The sequence below is a fragment of the Bombina bombina genome, chromosome 2 (assembly GCF_027579735.1).
Source record: "Bombina bombina isolate aBomBom1 chromosome 2, aBomBom1.pri, whole genome shotgun sequence".
Lineage (NCBI taxonomy): Eukaryota > Metazoa > Chordata > Amphibia > Anura > Bombinatoridae > Bombina > Bombina bombina.
In genome coordinates, this window is record NC_069500.1 from 1163425994 (window position 1) to 1163448816 (window position 22823).

At 37.2% G+C, this 22823-nt stretch overlaps 1 protein-coding gene across 2 annotated transcripts in view; it reads left to right on the forward strand.

The window, feature by feature from the left end:
- Window positions 1–22823, forward strand: part of WDR17 (WD repeat domain 17) — a 343395-nt gene that overhangs the window by 152208 nt on the left and 168364 nt on the right. For both annotated transcript variants that reach the window (XM_053703848.1, XM_053703847.1), the window contains exons 6-7: window positions 21541–21792; window positions 22495–22617. In XM_053703848.1, coding sequence (XP_053559823.1) covers window positions 21541–21792; window positions 22495–22617 — 375 coding nt within the window. The remainder of the gene's footprint in view (window positions 1–21540; window positions 21793–22494; window positions 22618–22823) is intronic.

Here is a 22823-nt window from a genome sequence, read left to right on the forward strand (position 1 = left end):
CACCTGGCAGTGCACATGCCAAGACATGACCCACATCTTTTCTTAGTCAGAAATAGACAGGTTAACCATAATAATTGATTTGAATAAACTAACAGCTATGCTATGAATACACAGAAAAAGAAGAATACTTAAGCCTTCATGGTTAATATTCAAGTAAAAAAAAAAAAACATTCTATATTTAAAGGAACATATGAGATTGTAAAAAGAAAATGTTCAATTATATTTAGTAATAATAAAAAATCCAGCCTCCAGACTAAACACTGCTATATTTCATGCAGTCATTCCTTGGCCTATTTAGAGCTATCCATAACGATCTCAGAAGAAAAATAAAAAGAAGTATACACAGCAGCACCCAATGCTTTATTGAAACTAAAATGTTACAGTTTCAAATATTTAAACTTAAACAACTAATATACATTGATAAGGAAATTATGTGAACCATTTGAAGTCACTTGGATTTCTGCATAAATTGGTCATAAACTGTAATCAAATATTTAAATGAGTCACAACAAAAGCAAATCAGTCTTCTTAAACAAATAACACACAAGCAATTATAAGTTTTCATTGGGCACACCATGTAAATATCCAGAGTGGAAAAAGTGTGTGAATCCCAAGGCTAAGGACTTCTCCAAACGCTATCTGGAGTTAGATAGCATGGAGGTCAATCAATGAGCCAGAATTGGATGTGTTGATCAGAGCTTCCCCTGTAAAAAACACTCTCTCAAAATAAAATCAAGTGTTAACACTGCAAACAATATAAATAATACAAAGAAATAAAAACCAAACGTGAGCAGTAGAAATTAAAATAAACAATTTTAAACAGTGCACAAAAGGAACTATATGTATGCATTCTTCCATTTGAATAAACAGAGACATAATAATATAATAATAATAATAACATTGTTCAGTCTATGGGGTTGATTTTATAATTTGTCGAGCTATAGCGAATCATGTCTGCTCGACATCACTAAATGCAGACAGCATACGCTGTCCGTATTTATCATTGCACAAGCATTTCTGGTGAAATGCCTGTGCAACGCCGCCCCCTGCGCACTGGTGGCAAATTGTCCACTAGCAGGGGATGTCAATCATCCTGATAGGATCGAATTGTGATGATTTCAATCCGACACATAATACGATGGGATTCCGAAGCTGCAATGCGCTGCTTAAAGGGATACTGAACCCACATTTTTTCTTTTGTAATTCAGAAAGAGCATGCAATTTTAAGCAACTTTCTAATTTACTCCTATTATCAATTTTTCTTCGTTCTCTTGCTATCATTATTTGAAAAAGAAGGCATCTAAGCTTTTTTTTGGTTTGAGTACTCTGGACAGCACTTTTTTATTGGCGGATGGATTTATCCACCAATCAGCAAGGACAACCCAGGTTGTTCACCAAAAATGGGCCGGCATCTAAACTTACATTCTTGCATTTCAAATAAAGATACCAAGATAATGAAGAAAATTTGATAATAGGAGTAAATTAGAAAGTTGCTTAAAATTTCATGCTCAATCTGAATCACGAAAGAAAAATTTTGGGTACAGTGTCCCTTTAATAAATGGAGCCCTTTATTTCAACTCCAGTGTTTCCAGTGTATCTCAAAAAAAGAAAGAAACACAAAATAAAATCAATGTTGTGAATATTTATGACAAAAAAGGGCCACACATTGCCAGTACACATTGCAGAAATCTTCTGCACCAAAAAACACATGATAAAGGCCAAACTGACAACATTTATTTATCAATATTGGCCTGAAAATTTAGCACATTTCTAAAAGCATTGCTTTTTAGATATTTTTTTATTTTCCTTTTTTTTGCCACAATCCTAATTTAAAGGGACAGTCTATACAAGATTAAACTTTCCTGATTCATATAGAGCACACAATTTTAATCAAATTTCCAATTAATTTAATTTATCTAAATGTGCACAGTCTTTTTATATGCACACGTTCCGAGGCACCAGCTCCTACTGAGCATGTGCAAGATTCACAGGATATACGTGTATGCATTTTGTGATTGGCTGATGGCTGTCACAAGATGCATTAGGAAGGGAAATGTATTAACTTTGACATGTTTCAGAAACAATCTACTACTCATTTGAAATTCAAACTAAGCGCTTTTGCATTGTCTCTTTATTATGCATTTAATTGTGATAATGGAAATCTATTTCCTCTAGCATAGATAAAATAGCTTATTATAGTTGCCAAACACATTACTAAAACATTTTGTTAAGAAGCAGAAATGGCAGGGTATATAATTTTGTCAAGCGGGGGGAGACAGAAAAATGTGCCTTCGCTTTTGTAGCAAGAAAGCCTAAAACCTGTTTGCAGGGTGTAAATACTGTATCTAGTCACACTATCAGAAGTCAATGGATGCAGTTGGTATTTTCATACAATACATGCACCAATTGCAAGGCTATACATTTGATCTTACTCGCCTACAAATTCATGCCCTTTTTTTTGTGCAATCCCTTTTCATAAATATTAGATCTAACTTGTGCCCCTTTTCTTTTACAAAGATGTGACGAGTCCACGGATTTCATCCTTACTTGTGGGATTTATCCTCCTGCCAACAGGAAGTGGCAAAGAGCACCACAGCAGAGCTGTATATATAGCTCCTCGCTTCCCTCCCAACCCAGTCATTCTCTTTGCCTGTGTTAGTAATAGGAAGAGGTAAAGTGAGGTGTTAGTTTTAGATTCTTCAATCAAGAAGTTTTTTATTTTAAAATTGTACCGGTGAGTACTATTTTCCTCAGGGAGAAATGGAATGAAGAAATTTTTCTGCCCTGAGGTTGATGATCTTAGCAGATGTAACTAAGATCCATTTTGGTTCCCACAGAACTTCTGAAGGTAGTGCAAGAGAAATCTTCAGTGTGGAGAACGGTGTCATGCTACAAGCAGCATTGAGGTATGTTCAGTCTTTTATTTCTGAGGAGACTTATTATATCAGAACTGGCTGACATTTTTCCCTGCAAGGGAAGGGGTAAGCAGTAGACCTGTATGACTGAGGGTGTTACTGCAATTCCTGTGTTTTATACATATTGCTATTACGGTTTGCATATCTGTATTGAGGCTTGACACTGGGAGAGGCAGCTTGACATGTATATATTTAATATTTAAGGTCAGTAGGGCTGCAGTTATTTGTTAGAGGATTATTTGTACAGGGAACCACATGGCTTTTCATTTTCAAACCGCTTCCCATGCGGTTAGGCAGACTGTTGATGCGACGTCCATGATGGGCGGGGCCTATTTTCACGCGCTCAGACGCGCAGTTTTCTCTCACTAAGAAGGCAGCAGACATTAGCTCCGGTGGGGCCTAAAGTTGTTTTCCAGTCACCGGATCGTTGTCGAGTCAATTTTCAGTACCCTGAGGGCAGGGGTCATTTTCAATATTAAAATATATTTTTCTGAGGGGCGGAGCCAACTGCCGAGCCGAACAGACGCAGTCACCAGGAGCTCCTGTTCTATTAACTCATTTAATACCACTAAATAGCCCCAAAATATCACCCCACCCAGCAAGGAGAACGTAAGATACATTGCTAAACCCTGCAGTACACACTGTACACCAACTGAAAAGAATGGCACGAAAATAATAACGGAAGTGAAGACAGCAAGCATATAAAGAGGCCCATATCAGAGTAGGACAGACCATCTAAACATCGTTGCCTCACAACTTTCAATATAACGGCACTCTACCCTGGACCCTTCTTTGCGGCTCACATATCGCCATAGCACAGTTCACATTTCAAACTAAAAAAATGGACTCTGAACTAATAGAAGCTCTGGCAGAGTTGGGACGCCGCATGGATATACAGTATCGCATCCTCGCTCAGAGTCTCTCGCTTAGACAAGAGGAATCTCCCGCCCTCCCAGAGGACAAATTAAATAACCTACCCCCGTGGGTTCACTACCCGAGTCTACAGGACAAGATGGCCGACTAGACCAGCCAAAGCCCCTCTATATTACTCATGCGGGCTGACGTCACTCTTGACTCTACTGCCGCTTGCCCGGCTCCTGTCCCGGAGCGGTCGGTCGGGGCGGAGGTTGAGGTAGGCGCATCTATACTTCACCTTCCTGGAGTTGGTTTTCATGATCCTGGGCTCTTGGTAGCCACGCATCCTCTCTTTCCTGCAGGGAGGTCTGACAAAGATAGGAAGATCCGACGTTTAGCCCGCAGAGAGGGACTAATCTCCTGGCCCACGATGCAGTCCAGCGGTAAGCGAGATGTAACCGACCTGGTACACATCTTATACAAGGAAAAGGCTCAGCATCCTGCCCAGTTAGACCCCAGAGACCTGTTCCTGTTTTAGAAATAATTTCTATGTGCTTCCTTGGAACCGAGCCCTGAGCCCCGCTATTGTGGTGACCAACAGAGCTCTCCATGATATCCAAGCCAAAACCCTCGGCATGGAACATTTACAAGACCACAGAAGGCTGGGAGTAGGTTAATCCCTAATAGTGGTAACTGACATAGACGCTAGATTGGCTCCTGAGGTGTCTTAATGGTGTTAATCATTGACACCTTCCTTGTCATCTCACATATTTTCCTTTAGGACTCTGCATGTTTTGTTTCCTATAAGTTTATTCCTGTTGCTAATAGCTCAATATACTCTACTCTTTCTCTTCTTATATGTGCCTCCCCCTTACAGCCTCCTAATGGGCGGAACCTCTCAGCGTATTATACCTTTTTAGCTATAAACTCGTAGATACTATACATGTTAGTTTAAAAGGTTATTGTGGTTATATATACTGTACTGATGTTACCTATTGCTTGATGTCTCTGAGTTATCAACCAATTCTAACCATATAAGTTAAAACCGCAAATAAGGTACCCTCATTTACCTTCTACTGCCCTGGAGTGAGATTCTTGTCACACTCAACTTAAATCAGGTGACATAAGCCTTTACTCTGCTTATACCATATTTCACTCCTATATAATACTCATATACGCAGAAAGGCACCATCTTGCCTGGCACTGAACTTATCTCCCAGTTCTACATATCAGTCATTCAAACTAGTGTTTCATGTTTATAATCCTTTAGCTAAAAAAGTTATATGTTCTGTGGCTTTTTGATAATGGTTTATCTGCTTATAATATTTATGTCTCTTATACTGTAGAGGTACCCTCTCTACACCTCATGCAACTTTAGAAAGCCTCACCCGGCACTACCTACTTCATTGTCTTAGATTTTGCTAATCAACCCTCGCAGGTGCTAGATAAATCAGCCATAATAGTCTGTTTTGGGTCCTACATAAAATTGTCATACAGCACTAGATTAATCTTACTTCTCTGATGTACCCCATCTTCCTACATGGACACTCTGGAAACATTATAGTGGAGCAACATTATATAGGCAAACTTACACTAGAAATACAGTCTAGTGTCACATCCCCACATCCCTCAGCTATATCAATCAGTTAAATTCCAGGGCATATGATACTCTTTCATGAAACCAATACTGAAGGGATTGCTAAAGTTCCCCCTCTGCTCCCTTCCTCTCATGAATCTATGCTACTATTTATATGTTCCCAAGTATGACCTTTATATCTATCTGTGATGGGCTCAGATCTGTATCTGTATAGGTTTTAAAGAGAGTAGACTCAGGGATAGCTATTATCTTATATATGTGTATATAAGTAAAAAGCTCCATATTTATGCAGCTTCAAATAGCCTTAGATAGCCCTAATTCAATACAAATGCAATAGCTTTCATTATAAGAAGCTTTCTGACTTGAATTTTCTGATGCCGGCCCTGTTCTATTGTGTACAGGACTTAGCCTTATCGCATATTTACTTTACTTTTTGGGGAACTCATTTAATCTGTAACCTTTATTTTCTGTCAATCGCTTACCCCTTACCAAATCGATAAATAGACTTATTTAATTGAATTATGCCATAACTTTGCCATTATCCTTTCCTTAAGTTCCACATAGACGGTAAGCAACAAACCACCCCCTGGCCTCTACTTTAATTACATATGCCTGAAGTTATAACTTACATATTTAGCGCCCACCCACTAGCCCAAAAACTAGAGCAGAGGCCTGTTTACCCACACATGGCATTATGCTAGACACAATATTATCTGACCTTATCATTGTTTAGCTACCGGTTCCAGGTTTAATGGTTTTCTTCCTATATATAGTTCCCCTTCATGTCGCCTCCTATATTATATCTGTTTGTGTAAGTACCTGAGCTTTTGATTAAGTAATCCCACTATAGGACCCTCATAAGCTCCCTATTCCTCCTAGTCTTTAAGATGTCTATATTCTACTTATAGAATAAACTCCCCCTCCAAACTAAAAGTGGCTCTGGCCCACTGAACCCCCCCCCCCCCTTCGAACCACACCACTACCCGTGTATAATGTTAAATATATTTGTTGTATAAGAGGAACCTATAGGCTCTCTCTACTAAGGGATGTCTAATTTTTCATAACCCTCAACTCCCTTACACATCATATGCCTCATCATTAGGATTCCTGAATACGTATGCATACTCTATAGCATGTCCTGTTATATTAAGTAGTGGTTGGTCCGTTAAAAATAAAAAAAATAGAGGTCATTCCCACCCCCGCACAGGTTGGCTATTATAATCCTTATTACCTTTTGTTAATATCCACTATAAGTACTTGAATTATACAATCTTTATTTTCTGTACTAAGCTTTAACACTGCTTTGTATTTTGTATTTTACCTATGCGGTTTGGTCATTGTATGTTTACTTTTACTTTAACCTCAATAAAAAAAATATTTTCCAAAAAAAAAATAATATATTTTTCTGAATTAAAATGTCTCTTAAAGGGTAATTTCACCTTTACTTATAGGGTGCAATAATTTTTGGACAAATTGAATTGTTATATATAATTGTCTAGCATTTTTAAACGTTTTTAGTGCAGTTTAGGAAAAATTGTTGCGTTTTTATTTCTTAAAGGCACAGTACACTTTTTCTAAAAGTTTTTTTGAATCAATAAATGAGGTGATTTACGACTATTGTGGCTATTGCTAGTCTGTTTAACATGTCTGAACTTGAGGAGACTCCTTGTTCTATGTGTTTAGAAGCCATTGTGAACCCCCTCTTACTTTGTGTACCTCTTGTACTGAAAGGGCCTTACAATGTAAAAAGCATAGTTTATGTAAAGAAAGTGTGCCTAAGGATGATTCTCAGTCTAAAGAGAATCAGGATATGCCATCTAATTCTCCCAAAGTGTCACAACCATTAACGCCCACACAAGTGACGCCGAGTTCCTTAAATGCGTCTAATTCTTTTACTCTGCAGGATATGGCTGCAGTTATGTCAGCTACCCTTACAGAGGTATTATCTAAGTTACCAGTGTTACAGGGTAAACGCAGTAGGACAGGAATTAATGTGAATACTGAGTCCTCTGATGCTTTGTTGGCTATTTCCGATGTACCCTCACAGGGCTCTGAATTGGGGGTCAGGGAACTTTTGTCTGAGGGAGAACTTTTGGACCCAGGAAGTATGTTACCTCAGACAGATTCGGACGTCATGTCCTTTAAATTTAAGCTAGAACACCTCCGCTTGTTACTTCGGGAGGTCTAAGCGACTCTGGATGACTGTGACCCTACTATGGTACCACCAGAGAAATTGTGTAAAATGGACAAATATCTAGATGTACCCGCTTACACTGATGTTTTTCCGGTTCCTAAAAGAATTTCGGAGATTATAAAGAAGGAATGGGACAGACTGGGTATACCGTTCTCTCCTCCTCCTAATTTCAAGAAGATGTATCCCATATCAGACACCATTTGGGACTCTTGGCAGACTGTCCCTAAGGTGGAGGGAGCTATATCTACCCTGGCTAAGCGTACAACTATTCCTATTGAGGACAGTTGTGCTTTCAAAGACCTCTTCTAAAGAAATTATTTATTCATCAGGGTTTCCTTTTACAACCAACAGCCTGCATTGTTCCAGTTACTACTGCAGCGGCTTTTTGGTTTGATGCTCTAGAAGAGTCTCTGAAGGTTGAGACCCCTTTAGAGGACATTTTAGATAGAATTAGGGCTCTCAAACTAGCTAATTCTTTTATTACAGATGCCACCTTTCAAATTGCTAAATTGGCAGCGAAAAATGCAGGATTTGCCATTTTAGTACGTAGAGCATTATGGTTAAAATCGTGGTCTGCTGATGTGTCATCTAAATCAAAGCTCTTAGCTATTCCTTTCAAGGGTAAGACCCTATTCGGGCCTGAGTTGAAGGAAATCATTTCTGATATTAATGGAGGTAAAGGTCACGCTCTACCTCAGGATAAGTCTGTTAAGATGAGGGGTAAACAAAATAATTTTAGTTCCTTTTCGGAATTTTAAAGGAGTACCCTCTTCTTCCTCTTCCTCCACAAAGCAGGAAGGGAATTTTGATCAGGCCAAGTCCGTCTGGAGACCCAACCAGGCTTGGAACAAGGGTAAGCAACCCAGGAAGCCCACTGCTGCTACAAAGACAGCATGAAGGGACGGCCCCTGATCCGGGACCGGATCTAGTAGGGGGCAGACTTTCTTTCTTTACCCAGGCTTGGGTAAGAGATGTTCAGAACCCCTGGGCACTGGAAAACGTGACCAACGGGTATCAACTGGAATTCAAAAATTTTCACCCAAGAGGGAGATTTCTTCTTTCTCGATTGTCTGTAAACCAGATAAAAAGAGAGGCGTTCTTACGTTGTGTAAAAGACCTCTCTACAATGGGAGTAATTCGTCCCATTCCAAGATTAGAACAGGGACAGGGATTTTACTCAAATCTTTTCGTGGTTCCCAAAAAAAGAGGGAACGTTCAGACCTATTTTAGACCTCAAGAGTCTAAACAAGTTTCTCAGAGTTCCATCCTTCGAGATGGAGACCATCCGAACAATTTTACCAATGATTCAGGAGGGTCAATATATGACTACCGTGGACTTGAAGGATGCATACCTTCATATTCCTATCCACAAGGATCATCATCAGTTCCTAAGGTTTGCCTTCCTGGACAAACATTTTCAGTTCATGGCTCTTCCTTTCGGGTTGGCCACAGCACCCAGGATTTTCATGAAGGTTCTAGGGTCCCTTCTGGCGGTTCTCAGGCCTCGGGGCATAGCAGTGGCGCCTTATCTGGACGATATTTTGATTCAGGTGTCAACTTATCATTTGACGAAATCTCATACAGACACAGTGTTGTCCTTTCTGAGAACTCACGGATGGAAGGTGAACCTAGAAAAGAGTTCACTAATTCCTCGGACAAGGGTTCCCTTCTTGGGAGCTCTGATAGATTCTATAGACATGAAAATATTTCTGACAGAGGTCAGAAAGTCAAAAATTCTAAATACATGCCGAGTTCTTCAGTCCAATCCTTGGCCATCAGTGGCTCAGTGTATGGAGGTAATTGGATTGATGGTGGCAGGAATGGACATTATTCCGTTTGCTCGGTTTCATCTCAGACCACTGCAACTGTGCATACTCGGACAGTGGAATGGGGACTATGCAAATTTATCTCCTCCAATAAATCTGGATCAAGAGACCAGAGACTCTCTTCTTTGGTGGTTGTCGCCGGATCATCTGTCCCAGGGGACCTGTTTCCGCAGACCCTCGTGGGTGATAGTGACAATGGACGCCAGTATACTGGGCTGGGGTGGAGTCTGGAGTTCCCTGAAGGCTCAGGGTGTATGGACTCAGTTGGAGTCTCTACTTCCAATCAATATTCTGGAATTGAGAGCAATATTCAATGTGCTTCAGGCGTGGCCTCAGTTGGCTTCGGCCAAATTCATCAGATTCCAGTCGGAAAACATCACGACTGTGGCTTACATCAATCATCAGGGTGGAACGAGGAGTTCCTTAGCGATGACAGACGTATCCAAGATAATTCAATGGGCAGTGACCCACTCTTGTTATCTGTCAGCAATCTACATCCCAGGAGTGGACAACTGGGAAGTTGGACTATTTAAGCCGACAGGCTTTTCATCCGGGGGAGTGGGAACTCCATCCAGAGGTATTTGCCTCACTGATTCTCCGATGGGGCAAACCGGAATTGGATCTGATGGCGTCTCGACAGAATGCCAAGCTCCCAAGATACGGCTCCAGGTTGAGGGATCCTCAGGCCGAACTAGTAGATTCCTTGGCAGTGCCTTGGTCCTTCAACCTGGCTTATGTGTTTCCACCATTACCTCTCCTTCCCCGGGTAATTGCTCGGATCAAACAGGAGAGAGCTTCAGTAATTCTAATCACGCATGCGTGGTCACGCAGGACTTGGTATGCAGATCTAGTGGACATGTCCTCTCTGCCTCCGTGGAAACTCCCAGTGTGACAGGACCTTCTCATTCAAGGTCCTTTCCAACATCCAAATCTAATTTCTCTGCAGCTGACTGCTTGGAGATTGAACGCTTGATTTTATCTAAGTGGGGATTCTCTGATGCGATCATTGATACGTTGATTCAGGCTCGTAAGCCTGTCACTAGAAAGATCTATCATAAGATATGGCGTAAATATCTTTTTTGGTGTGAATCCAAAGGCTACTCATGGAGTAAGGTTAGGATTCCCAGGATTCTGTCTTTTCTCCAAGAAGGATTGGAGAAAGGGTTATCAGAGAGTTCCTTAAAGGGACAAATTTCTGCTTTGTCAATTTTGCTACACAAACGTTTGGCAGATGTTCCAGACGTTCAGTCTTTTTGTCAGGCTCTAACCAGAATTAAGCCTGTGTTTAGACCAATTGTTCCACCCTGAAGTTTGATTTTAGTTCTTAGTGTTCTTCAAGGGGTTCCGTTTGAACCCATGCATTCCATAAATATTAAGTTGTTATCTTGAAAAGTTTTGTTTTTGGTTGCTATTTCTTCTGCTCGTAGAGTTTCTGAGCTTTCAGCACTACAATGTGGCTCGCCTTATCTTATCTTTCATTCTGATAAGGTGGTTTTACGTACCAAACCTGGGTTCCTTCCTAAGGTTGTTTCAAATAAGAATATTAATCAGGAAATTGTTGTTCCTTCTTTATGTCCTAATCCTTCTTCTAAGAAGGAGCGTCTGTTGCATAACTTTTACTTGCAGGCAACTAAGGATTTCCGTCAATCATCTTCATTATTCATTGTTTTTTCTGGAAAGCGTAGGGGTCAGAAAGCTACGGCTACCTCTCCCTCTTTTTGGCTGAAGAGTATCATCCACCTGGCATATGAGACTGCTGGACAGCAGCCTCCTGAAAAATTACGGCTGATTCTACTAAGGCTGTGGCTTCCTCATGGGCATTTAAAAACGATGCTTCTGTAGAACAGATTTGGTCGTCTCTTCCTACTTTTTCCAAATTTTCCAAATTTGATACTTTTGCTTCGTCTGAGACTGTTTTTGGGAGAAAGGTTCTTCAAGCAGTGGTGCCTTCCATTTAGGTTCCTGTCTTGTCCCTCCCTTTCATCCGCGTCCTATAGCTTTGGTATTGGTATCCCACAAGTAAGGATGAAATCCGTGGACTCGTCATATCTTTGTAAAAGAAAAGGAAATTTATGCTTACCTGATAAATGTATTTCTTTTATGATATGACGAGTCCACGGCCCACCCTGTCATTTTTAAGACAGGTATATTTTTTATTTTTTATTAAACTTTAGTCACCTCTGCACCTTTGGCTTTTCCTTTCTCTTCCTAACTTGGGTCGATTGACTGGGTTGGGAGGGAAGGGAGGAGCTATATATACAGCTCTGCTGTGGTGCTCTTTGCCACTTCCTGTTGGCAAGTAAGGATGAAATCCGTGGACTCGTCATATCGTAAAATAAATAAATTTATCAGGTAAGCAGAAATTTCCTTTTTTGGTACAGGAAAGGTTCAAACTGTGTAAATTATACTTTAGTATATTTTGGCCATAGTGTGTTACAGTTAAATTAACCACATTAAGGTTCTAAGGGAGTGTTACACAGTATTCAGATTTTTGTCTCAGCTCTAAGTTTTAAAGAGAAATGAACCAATGACTTCCAGATATCCCACATTACTCATACAATAAAAGCAACAACTTTATTAAACCTTTTGACACCGTTATGCCGTTCTATTCCATCATAATTACACTGGGCTTTAGAGCCGTTATGACGAAATAGAACGTCATAGCCAACGGCTGTCCTGAAGCCTTCTGCGCTTCCTGGATTTGATCATGGGCTGGAGGGCGTTCCTAGGGTTATAGGGACGCCCCCCAGACCCGATCCAATAATTGAAATCTCGCGATCGTGTACACGATCGTGTGATTTTAACTTGTCTACATCGGAACAGTTGTTCCGATGTAGACACTTTAACCCTGGCAGGAAAGGGTTAAAAAACAATTAAATATAAATAATATTGAAAGGTAAATACCCTCACATAAACCAACGCACAGGGGCTCTGTATCAGTAAGTCCGTTTTAAAATAATGCCCTACAGTATCTAGCAATTCACAAGAAACATAGGTTGATGTCACCCATGCCTCAAACAAAAGCAATCCCATAAAACATGAGATTAAAGTGAATGTACATTTTGATGAACCAGTGCCCAGTTTTTAATAATCCTATTAAAAACAGGGGCACTTTCATTCATCAAACTTTACATTTCATTGGTTTTGTTAAAATACTTTACTTTTCTTCGTGAAAGCCGCTCCAGCGCTTTTCCCGCCCATCGCAAGCCTCTTCCTACATCAGAAATGACAATCCCAGCCTTCCTCCAATCATGGTGTTGCTTTAGGCAATGATTCCCCAGGAGGAAGCTGTGATTGGAGGATGCCAGAATCGTCATTGCTGACGTATGAAGAGGCTTGGGATGAGCTGGAGAAGTGCTGGAGCGACTTTCAAGAAGAAAAGGTAAGTATTTAACAAAATTAGTGAAATGTGAAGTATGATGAATGAAAGTGCCCCTGTTTTAATAGGATTTTTAAAAACCGGGCACTCATTCCGCAAACCTTACATTTACTTTAAGAATTGTAGACTTGCATAAAGCTGGAAAGGATTACAAACGTATCTCTACATGTCTTCATGTTCATCTGCTTACTGTAAGGTAAATTCTCTATCAATAGAGGGAGTTCAGCTCTTTTTGCTACTTTCCCTAGGAAGAATCCTTTTGCTAACATCCTTGTTAATTTACCTACAATGGGCCAGATTATGAGTGGATCGCTATGTGTAAGGGGTATATCGAGTTTTCCGCTCATATTTCATGTTGAAAGTAAATGCAAACCTCAGAGCTCTGGTTAATTGTTTCGCAAAACAAAACACATAAAAAATACACTACAAAGTACAGTTATACTCATAATAACACCATCTAATAAAAATTATTCAAAAAAAATATATTGCACGAAAAAGTTATAAGGGCTTAAAGATATAAGGTCTCAGGCAAAGAGCTTTAACATAGATATACATACATACATATACATCTCCAAAGATGTATTATGTAAATATATATGTCTATATATGTGTACATATGTATTTATATGTGTATATATGTATTTACAGACATATATATGCATTTACAGACATATATACACATATAAACACATAAATACATATGTACTCATATATAGACAGATATAGAAGTGCATTGGAACCGTTTGCAGGTAAGTAGATGAAAACATGTAAAAACATATTTACGCAATATTCATTTTTAATAAAGGTTTTAACTATGTATTTACTGTATATATTTCACATTCCTACGTTCTGCACATAGCAGAATATGTTCTAAGTATTTATAAATAGATATTCCTATATATATCTGTATATATACCTATATATATAATCATGTGTGTATGTATATGTATATATATATATATATATATATATATATATATATATATATATATATAAATAAATATATGTGTATATTTATATATATATATATATATATATATATATATATATATATATATTTACAGTATATATATATATATATATATATATACATTTATTTTTACCAAAAACATCACATAGAAATATGTATTTATGAATAAATAGAACATATTCGGCTATGTGAAGAACAATGGAATTTGAAATATTCATATTTTCATGTCGGGTTAGCACACTTGAGAATATGAGAATTTGTTTGCGAGCGAGTTGGTTGTTATTTTTTTTCCCCTTTTTTTGCTCCATTGACTTCTATGGTGGAATACGTTATCGCACGGGCAATATTCTTAGTTCAGCTTTTTGCGCTTGTCGGGTTAGCATGCAAGCGAAAACAGTGCAACGCGATGCACGCATGAAGCTTACTTCTAGAGCAGTTAACGCTCAAGCAAGAGCTTTAAATAACGCTACACTTGTAATCTGGCCCAATGTGTTTAGCACTAAAAAAAAAAGTATTAATGAGAACACAGAAGAATCCACTTATGTCCAAAAAACATAGAAACATAGATTTTGACTGCAGATAAGAAAGATCATGTACCATTTTTGTAGCCCTCTTTTGAACATCTTTTAGTTTATTTATATTGTTCTTGAGACATTGCATGTGCTACAGGTTTGAAGTTTGCAAAAGAGCAACTGGATATTTTACAACCTTATTGGAAAAATATTTTGGGGAAATATGAAACAAATGTTTAAAATGAATATAAATTGCTACATGTGTAGAAAAAAGGCATAGTACACCAACATCAAAACTTTATCCCAGCTATGAAGTATGTTGGACGCTGTGGTTTGGGGCTGCTTTGCACCTCAGAAACTAGACAGCTTGCTATGATAATGGGATAATGAATGTTCAAGTTTTATCAAGAAATTTTGCTGGCCATCTGTCAGCGAATTGAAGCTCAACAGAAAATGACTAATAACAAAGGAGCAAATCAGCAATAGAATGGTTCAGTAGTAGAGAAAACACCTTTTTGTGTGACTATTTTGCAGGTCTGATCCCCAACTACAGAAAACATTTGCTTGAGATCATTGCTGCTTCACATACCTTTTAATTTCTTGACACTGTAATTTAAAAAAAAAAAATCCCCTGCATATTATTCAGCTATTTCTACCTTAGTACCATCATCCTTAAACACGTGTTTAACATGACTCGGGGTGGACCACCTGAGTAAGTAAGGATTCTGCTGTGTTACAAACTGCCTAGAGAGAAGGCAAGGACAGCCCGCATCTCAAGTTGTATGAAGACAATATCTGCAGGACTGACAACACGCAGGCATTAGACGTTGGATTACAGCATATCTGGGAAGTGGTGAGATCTAATAAGGGACCCTTAGGTGAGAGTACAGCTCTCAGTAGGAGTCTCCCTGAATAACGATACAAATTGCACAGATTGGTGCTATACGCATTATCTTCCCGTTATTTATGATTATATCATTGGACTGCAATTCCGATTTTTCTACACTGCTATATATAACTGTGACTAACCTGCATGAATTGCTCAATATATAACGTCATTAACCTGCAGCTTACGGCTAATTGCAAGAGCTATTCTATGTGTACTAACTGCTGAACATTGCTGGACTGCACTAAATTTTGACATCTGCTTTTGACATGCATAATTGTTATTTGGAATTATTAATCTGAGTTATAAGATCTATTCAATGACCTAAGTCTGTTTTGTAACAGAGGAATTATGCCTTACATAGGTTCTATATTGATATTGATATGATTCTTATTTATATACATATTACAGACGTCTTTTTTCTCTCTACCATGGCCATTGGTTTGTATTTTTAATAGAGTTAAGGGTAATGGGAAATGTTTATATGTTGTAGACTAAGGTAGTTAATAAATTTATATATTTTGTATTACAAATGTGCATTCTGATTCTTCGCCTTGCCTGTGATTTTGGTATCCCTCTGCTGCGGTATCTCTGTCTTAATTACATTGTAATGATATGGGAAGTGCTGGCTAAGTTTACTCTTTCTTACTTTTTCTTCTTCTATATATTTATTTTTTTTGCTTTGATTATATATATACTGTGTATATATATATATATATATATATATATATATATATATATATATATATATATATATATATATATATATAATGAAACGAGGCACTCTTCGTTGTCAGTATGAACGTAAAGTTTACTAAGTGAACATTTTCAGGGTCTCCCCCGTCCTCAGACTGTCTGAGAGAGAGTGCCTTGTTTCATTATTATATATGGGATTTGTTTTGAGTGCACCCCGGAGGTTGACCGATGGTAAAGTGAGTGCTGGATCCACATAGGATTTGTGTGTATATATATATAATGTTTCATTCTGAGTGTCTTAATCTGCGGTTTTACTAAAAATTAATAATTTGATTAATGTTTTCTATCACTACATTGACTTTTCTTGTTTTCTGCCAAATAACGTTGTAAGAATTAGACAGTGTATTTTTTTTGCTAGCAGTGGGATTTAGAGGGTCTGAATTAATATTTGTCACCATCTATGAATTTTAAATGGCACATGTTGCAACAATAGATGTTTTGCAGATTTATATTTTTAAATCTATAGTACCTGGAGTACTGTATGATATGATTCTTGTATACTGGAAATGTAAACATTAAAAATGAATCATTTTTGAGTCTTTACTATTGTGCTGTCATTCATGGGTGTGATACATCTAGGCCACTATCACTAAGTATACAGATTGTAATTTTATACAAAACATACATCTCATTGCCACATGTCACTGTCTGAGTAAACTATAGCAATTCTTCCAATCAACCTGATACAAACTCTGTCATATTGTCCCCTTGTACACCTGTGTCTAATATTAAATAGAGGTGAGATTAATAACTCAGTATAATGAGAGGTTTCACTGAACCCATAAAAAAAAATTCTTTCCATTTTACTTCTATTATCAAATTGGGTTAGTTATCATGTTATTATGGCCTTGATATTTAAAGTTTCTCAATTTTGGAGAGAAATTGTAGTTCAGATCTCACAAAGGCTGAACTCACTGAATTGTCTAAAGAAAAAGGACGGAACTCTCCAGCACTGTGAGATCTCTTTAATTTATGTGTGTAAAGGAGAGACAAGCCCAGTGCAATATAGCACTGCATGATATGAGAGTGCTGTTACATTTACACTTTGTGCATTGTATTTTATACAATGTACATTTCAGATTGGGTCCTTTCAATATTATTGCATTTACAGGTTTGCACTTTCTCATTTGTATTTTAATACATTTAAATATTGATATAGCAGTGATTTTACACACTCTGATTTTGCTTTGAAAGTAATGTGTTACTTTAATAACTTAGGATCATACTTGGTATATTTCTGTGTATCTTTTACAAATTACATTGCAGTTTTGTATTTTCTCCATTGTAAACTGACAGTTTCATATATACTAAATATAGACAAAAGCTAGTTAATTTGTAGTGAAAACATTTAAAGTTGGTTGCAAAATGAGCCTTTATATAAGCCTCAGAAAATCTCCAGTTACCTTCTCTTGCAAAAAGCTCCATTACACTCTATGGAATACATCCCTCATCAATCTGGGATTTCCAGGTTCCTCCCCTTTGCAAAGAGAATTCAGTGAGCTCTGCCCCTGTAAAGTCAGCACTATATTCTCTCTCCAAACTAGAGAATGTTTGATTATTTGGCGCTTAGAAAGTAATGATGCTCTCTGGGAAACTGAAGCTGACAGATTTTCAGTTTTCATTTAAATTAAAGACATGCAAAGTGCAATCTAATTTGTAAAATATACACATAAACAAACAAAGTTTGAGCCTAAATTGTAAAAGTTACGCAGAAACTGTGAAGACATAATCATAATTTGTAAAATCACAATCCTAAATACACTGCTGTATATAAAATACAATACAAAATAGAAGGTGCAAAGTTTAAATGTAATAAAATGTAATCTAGAGTGTAAAGTGGTATAAAATAGAAACCACAAAGTGTAAATGCAGCAGAACTGTCATGTCTCTCCTTCACATACAGAAATGCAGGGAATGCCCCTTGGAGAAGTAAAGCAAAATCTGCTTTTTGGAGGATCATTCTAGAATATCCCACCTGAGCAGAGAGGTTTTGAATATCAGGGCCTCTGTGTTGAAGAGATACCTAGGTAGCCATATGGATTACTTAATGGCAGGAAATAGTGCTGCCATCCAGTGCTGTTGTACATGGATAACATCCTTGCAAAACTGCTGCCATATAGTGCTCCAGAAATGGGCTGGCTCCTAAGCATACATCAAAGATAGATATATTGGCACTGTGAGTAGTATATTAAAGGAAATAAAGATCAATGATCTCAGTGCTGCCCCTTATATAAGGGTAATTTTACTGAAACGGGTTGTATGATGCAGAAGTTGATTCTTTAATATTACAGATCCTATCTGCGAGTGAAATATTTATATGTTTAAACATCTAATCCCACACACACACAAATAAGCCTACTGTACCAAAATAGGCTAAAATGTTTGTATTAGTGCTGTGATATTTGATAACCAAATTATTTCACAATATTTAGGGTGCATTTTAAAGTTTTAAACTTTCTAACTAATATATGTATAGATGGAGCTGTCAGTCCAAACCATTGTATCAATTTATAAATTGTGGTAAAAAGTTATCTGTATAGCTTCACCTACAATTAATAAACACTAAGTACCTGTGTCAAAAAGATGTAAGTGGAGGTTTAATGAAAACAATAAAAGTATATTTAAAGGACCCGTGTATTCATTATGTACATGAAATGAACGCGTTACAAATACATATATTCTGAAGGCGTCCAATGCTCACAAAATGAATAATATACTAATATCAACATTATCTATATACTGTACCTCCATAGCTATGGTACAAGGAATTTGAATCATTGAGATTACATGTGGTGAAAAATAATAACCATGCCACATGTCCGTATGTGGATACATGAAATTTCCATGAATGGACAATACAATTGATTTAATGATGGATGTAAGCTCCTATTGAATATATTGTTCTAAAGAAAGACCCAAAAGTTATTATTTTTGTTCATGCCATAGGGCATGACAGATTGTAATCTGAATATCCATCTCTTTCTTTAGAAGTACTTGCTCAGTATCACCCTCTCTGATACCTTGTTTGTATGATTCTAAGCCCCAGCATTTGAAGGTACCAGTGTTGCCATTATGGCATTGTAAAAAATGTCTAGCTACACTGGTAATCTTTTTCTTATTTTCCACATCTTTACGTGCAGTCCTAATATTACTTAAATGTTCTGTGATTCTGGTGTCCATACATCTGGTGGTCATTCCTACATATAACAGATTGCAACTGCATGATAAGCAGTATATCACATTGGTGGTTTTGCATGGGATGTGACTCTTAATGGTCCATTTATTTGTAAATCTGTCAGTCATTATCTTTTTCTTATTTCTTTTTCTTTTTCATATACTGGCATACCTTGCAATTGCCACATGCGATAGATCCCTTATACAAAGGTGTTTTTTTAGCATTCCTATCAAAGTGGCTAGTGGTTAGATAATCGTTGAGATTGTTGGCTCGTCTGTAGGGGAAAAGAGGTTTCATGGGGATCACCGACTGCAATTGTTCATCGGCTTGTAAGACATGCCAATGTGTACGTAATATGTTAGAAATGTGTTCACTCTGGCCTGAGAATGTAGGGGGTTAGTATTATTCACTCGTTTAGGAGTTAGAAGCTCAGCTCGATTTTTGTTTTTGTTCAGAGCCTTGTGATATGCTCTTGCAAGTTATTTATTAGAGTAGCCTCTTAGAAGAAGCCTATTTTTAAGTTCAAATGCTGCTATGTTAAAGGATTCCACAGTGGTACAGTTTCTACACTATCTAAGATATTAATCTACTGGTAAACTTTTGATAGTGTTGGGATGATGAAAACTACTGGCACATAGAATATTATTCGTGGCCGTGGGTTTTCTGTACGTATCAGTTACTAGGTGATTATCAATGTTTTGAATTACCAAGTCAAGGAATTCTATTTTATGTTCATTGGTCGCCATAGTGAGAAATAGATCAAATGGTTAACATTGAGCAATTTAATAAATTCATGCAGAAGATCAGTGGGGCCATTCCAGACAAAGAAAATATCATCTATATACCTGGACCAGTGGGAGATATATTGAGTATAGTGCTTTAAGGTCTCATGAAACACAATTGTTTCCTCCCATCTGCCTCAGATATATATTTGCGTACGTGGGGGCTTATAAAGTCCCAATGGCAGTACCAAACATTTGTAGGTAAAACCTACCATCAAAAGCAAAATAGTTATGACACAGGACAAACTCTAATAGTTCAATGAGGAATTCTTTAGTATCATTCGATAGATTATCATTCTTTTATAAGAAATATGATACTGCTTTGCATCCCCAACGTTTGTCAATACTAGTGAAGAGGGATTCTACGTCGCATGTCAGCAGTATAGATTCATTAGTTACTGATATTTTGTCAGCCATGACTTTATTAGTCTATTGGAGGAATCTAATGGGGATAATTTAGAGACTCAGGTTAATAATTGGCGTGCCATCCTAAAAAACAAATCACATTTTGTACCTCCTAATAGTACATCACATAATGCCATTACTTTTTTAGATTTGGTATGTAAAGATATCTTAACCCTAACTGAAGGTAGAGATATAATGAGGGACAATCTAACTAATGATGAAAAACAAGCTCTCAAGGTCTTAACACAATGGACCGATATCCAAATAAAATTAAGTGATAAAGGTGGCAATATTGTTATTTGGCCTACCCATATGTATATAGATGAAGCCAAAAAACAACTAAATAATAAGAAAAATTACAAAAGTCATTTTTACTATTTATTTATTTATTTATAAAATATTTTACCAGGAAGGATACATTAAGTTTTCTCTCGTTTTCAAGTATGTCCTGGGACCTACTATCCCTACTATCCCTGGCACCTGAAGCCAACGCTTCCAGTTATCGGCCAGGAAACAGGGGATGGTTTACAGTGGTTCTAGTTTATTCTCATAGGTGATGGGTAGTGGTTGTGTGTTATTTAATGGTAAATGTTTTGTACGTTACTAATTTTAATACATCTAATTAAAGTTTGATTTTTAACTTACTTAATTTACATACCTGAGTGAGCTAATATACTCAGCCTAGCTATTCATTAATTAGGAAAGAGTGCTAGTTAATCCCTTTCTTGTCCCCTTCTCTCTCCCTATTCCCTGTTGTTTTGATCCTAAGCATACTTACCTGCTTTTCAAGAAAAGATACCAAGAGAACGAATAAAAAAATGATAATATAAATGCTCTATCTGAATCATGAAAGAAAATTATGGATTTATATACCGTTAAGGAATGAAAGGAAAAATGTACGGAACTGACCATAGCTAAGCCCAGCAGCATTACTGTATTAAACATATGCTCAGTAGCTTTCACATATAGAAACAAAGCATATCGAATAAATCACAATTTGTAAATTTTCTATAATACATATTTATTTCATTTCTAGAGTGTAAGTAATGTTTATGAAGAACGGAAGCCATGCTAAGTGTACATATTCTATTAAAAAGAATCATGCTTGCTCTAGGGATTGTTATTGTTAAGAATATCAACAAATAATGTGACCATTTTCAAGAGTATATGGTTTTTCTTCAACAATGTGAAATGTTTACAGGTATGTAGTTGTAGTCAACATCTTTATGGAATGTGTATTGGAAAATTAAACTTAAAGTAAACGTTAAAACTGATCTCATTGTTTAAGGTTGCAAGAGTCAAAAACATGTTTTGAGGCCTGAGTCATTGGAGGGGACAGATGAAGAAGATCCAGTGACTGCTCTGGAATGGGATCCTTTGTCAACTGATTATCTTTTGGTTGCTAATTTGCACAATGGAATTCGACTAGTAGATTCTGAATCACTGTCTTGTATAACAACATTCAGTTTTCCCAGTGCAGCTGCCTCTGTACAGTGCTTAGCCTGGGTTCCTAGCGCTCCTGGAATGTTTATTACGGGTGGTGAGTAGTTAACTTTACAAAATACAATCATTCCTCATTTATCATATGTGTAATTTTAAAGGGATATTAAACACTAAATACATTTTATAAACATAGTATCAAGGTTGTTCCCTGCCTCCTGCTAGTCATGGGTACCGTCATGTTGACGTTTACCTTTTATTGCCTTCCATTGCTGATTTGTTTGCATATGTGCAGCAACTCTCCTTCAGATACCTGCAGCGCAACCTAAGTTTCAACATGGCGGCACTCATGATTAGAGGGAGGTGCATGAAATCTATCTAGTGTTTAATGTCCCTTTAAGATAAGATTTTATTTTGCCTGTTTTCATTAATTTGTGTAATGAAGGTGTTTTTGTGATTCCAGAATCTTTAAAAGTGGAATTAATTCTAATTATATTATAACGTGACTCAACTTTCGGATGTGACATATTGTGGTTTGGAAATCTTTTTTAATTCCACAATTCTATGTGGTACTTTTGTTGCAGCAAGTCCCCCCCCCCCCCAACCCCCACAAGACACATGGGTTTTATCGATTCTAGGCCAATAAATTATTGAGAGTAAAAAGCAATAGCCAAAACTACAGACCAAGTAAAAAAAACCTGTAATTTATCAGTAGAATGTAAAATGTTTTATTCATAAATATATTAGTAATATTTTTTGAAGAAAATATATATTTTTTTATAATATTAGTATATTTGTTTAGATTCTCAGGTTGGAGTACTTCGGGTTTGGAATGTGTCCAAGACAACCCCCATAGATAATTTTAAACTGAAGAAGACAGGATTTCATGCGCTACATGTGCTCAATTCTCCTCCAAAGAAAAAAAGTGAGTACAGTTTTCATGAAATCTCAGACACAACCAAGAGCGATGGTTAGAATCAGGGCCAGTAGGAAGATACCACCATTAAACTCAAAGCAAATTCATCTTTGTTCAGATGGCTTTAATTCTGTAGCTTATAAGAAATCTACTGATAAGTTACGGTGTTCCCCTGATGATAAATGAGCAAGACAATATATTTCAAAGGTTTAAGA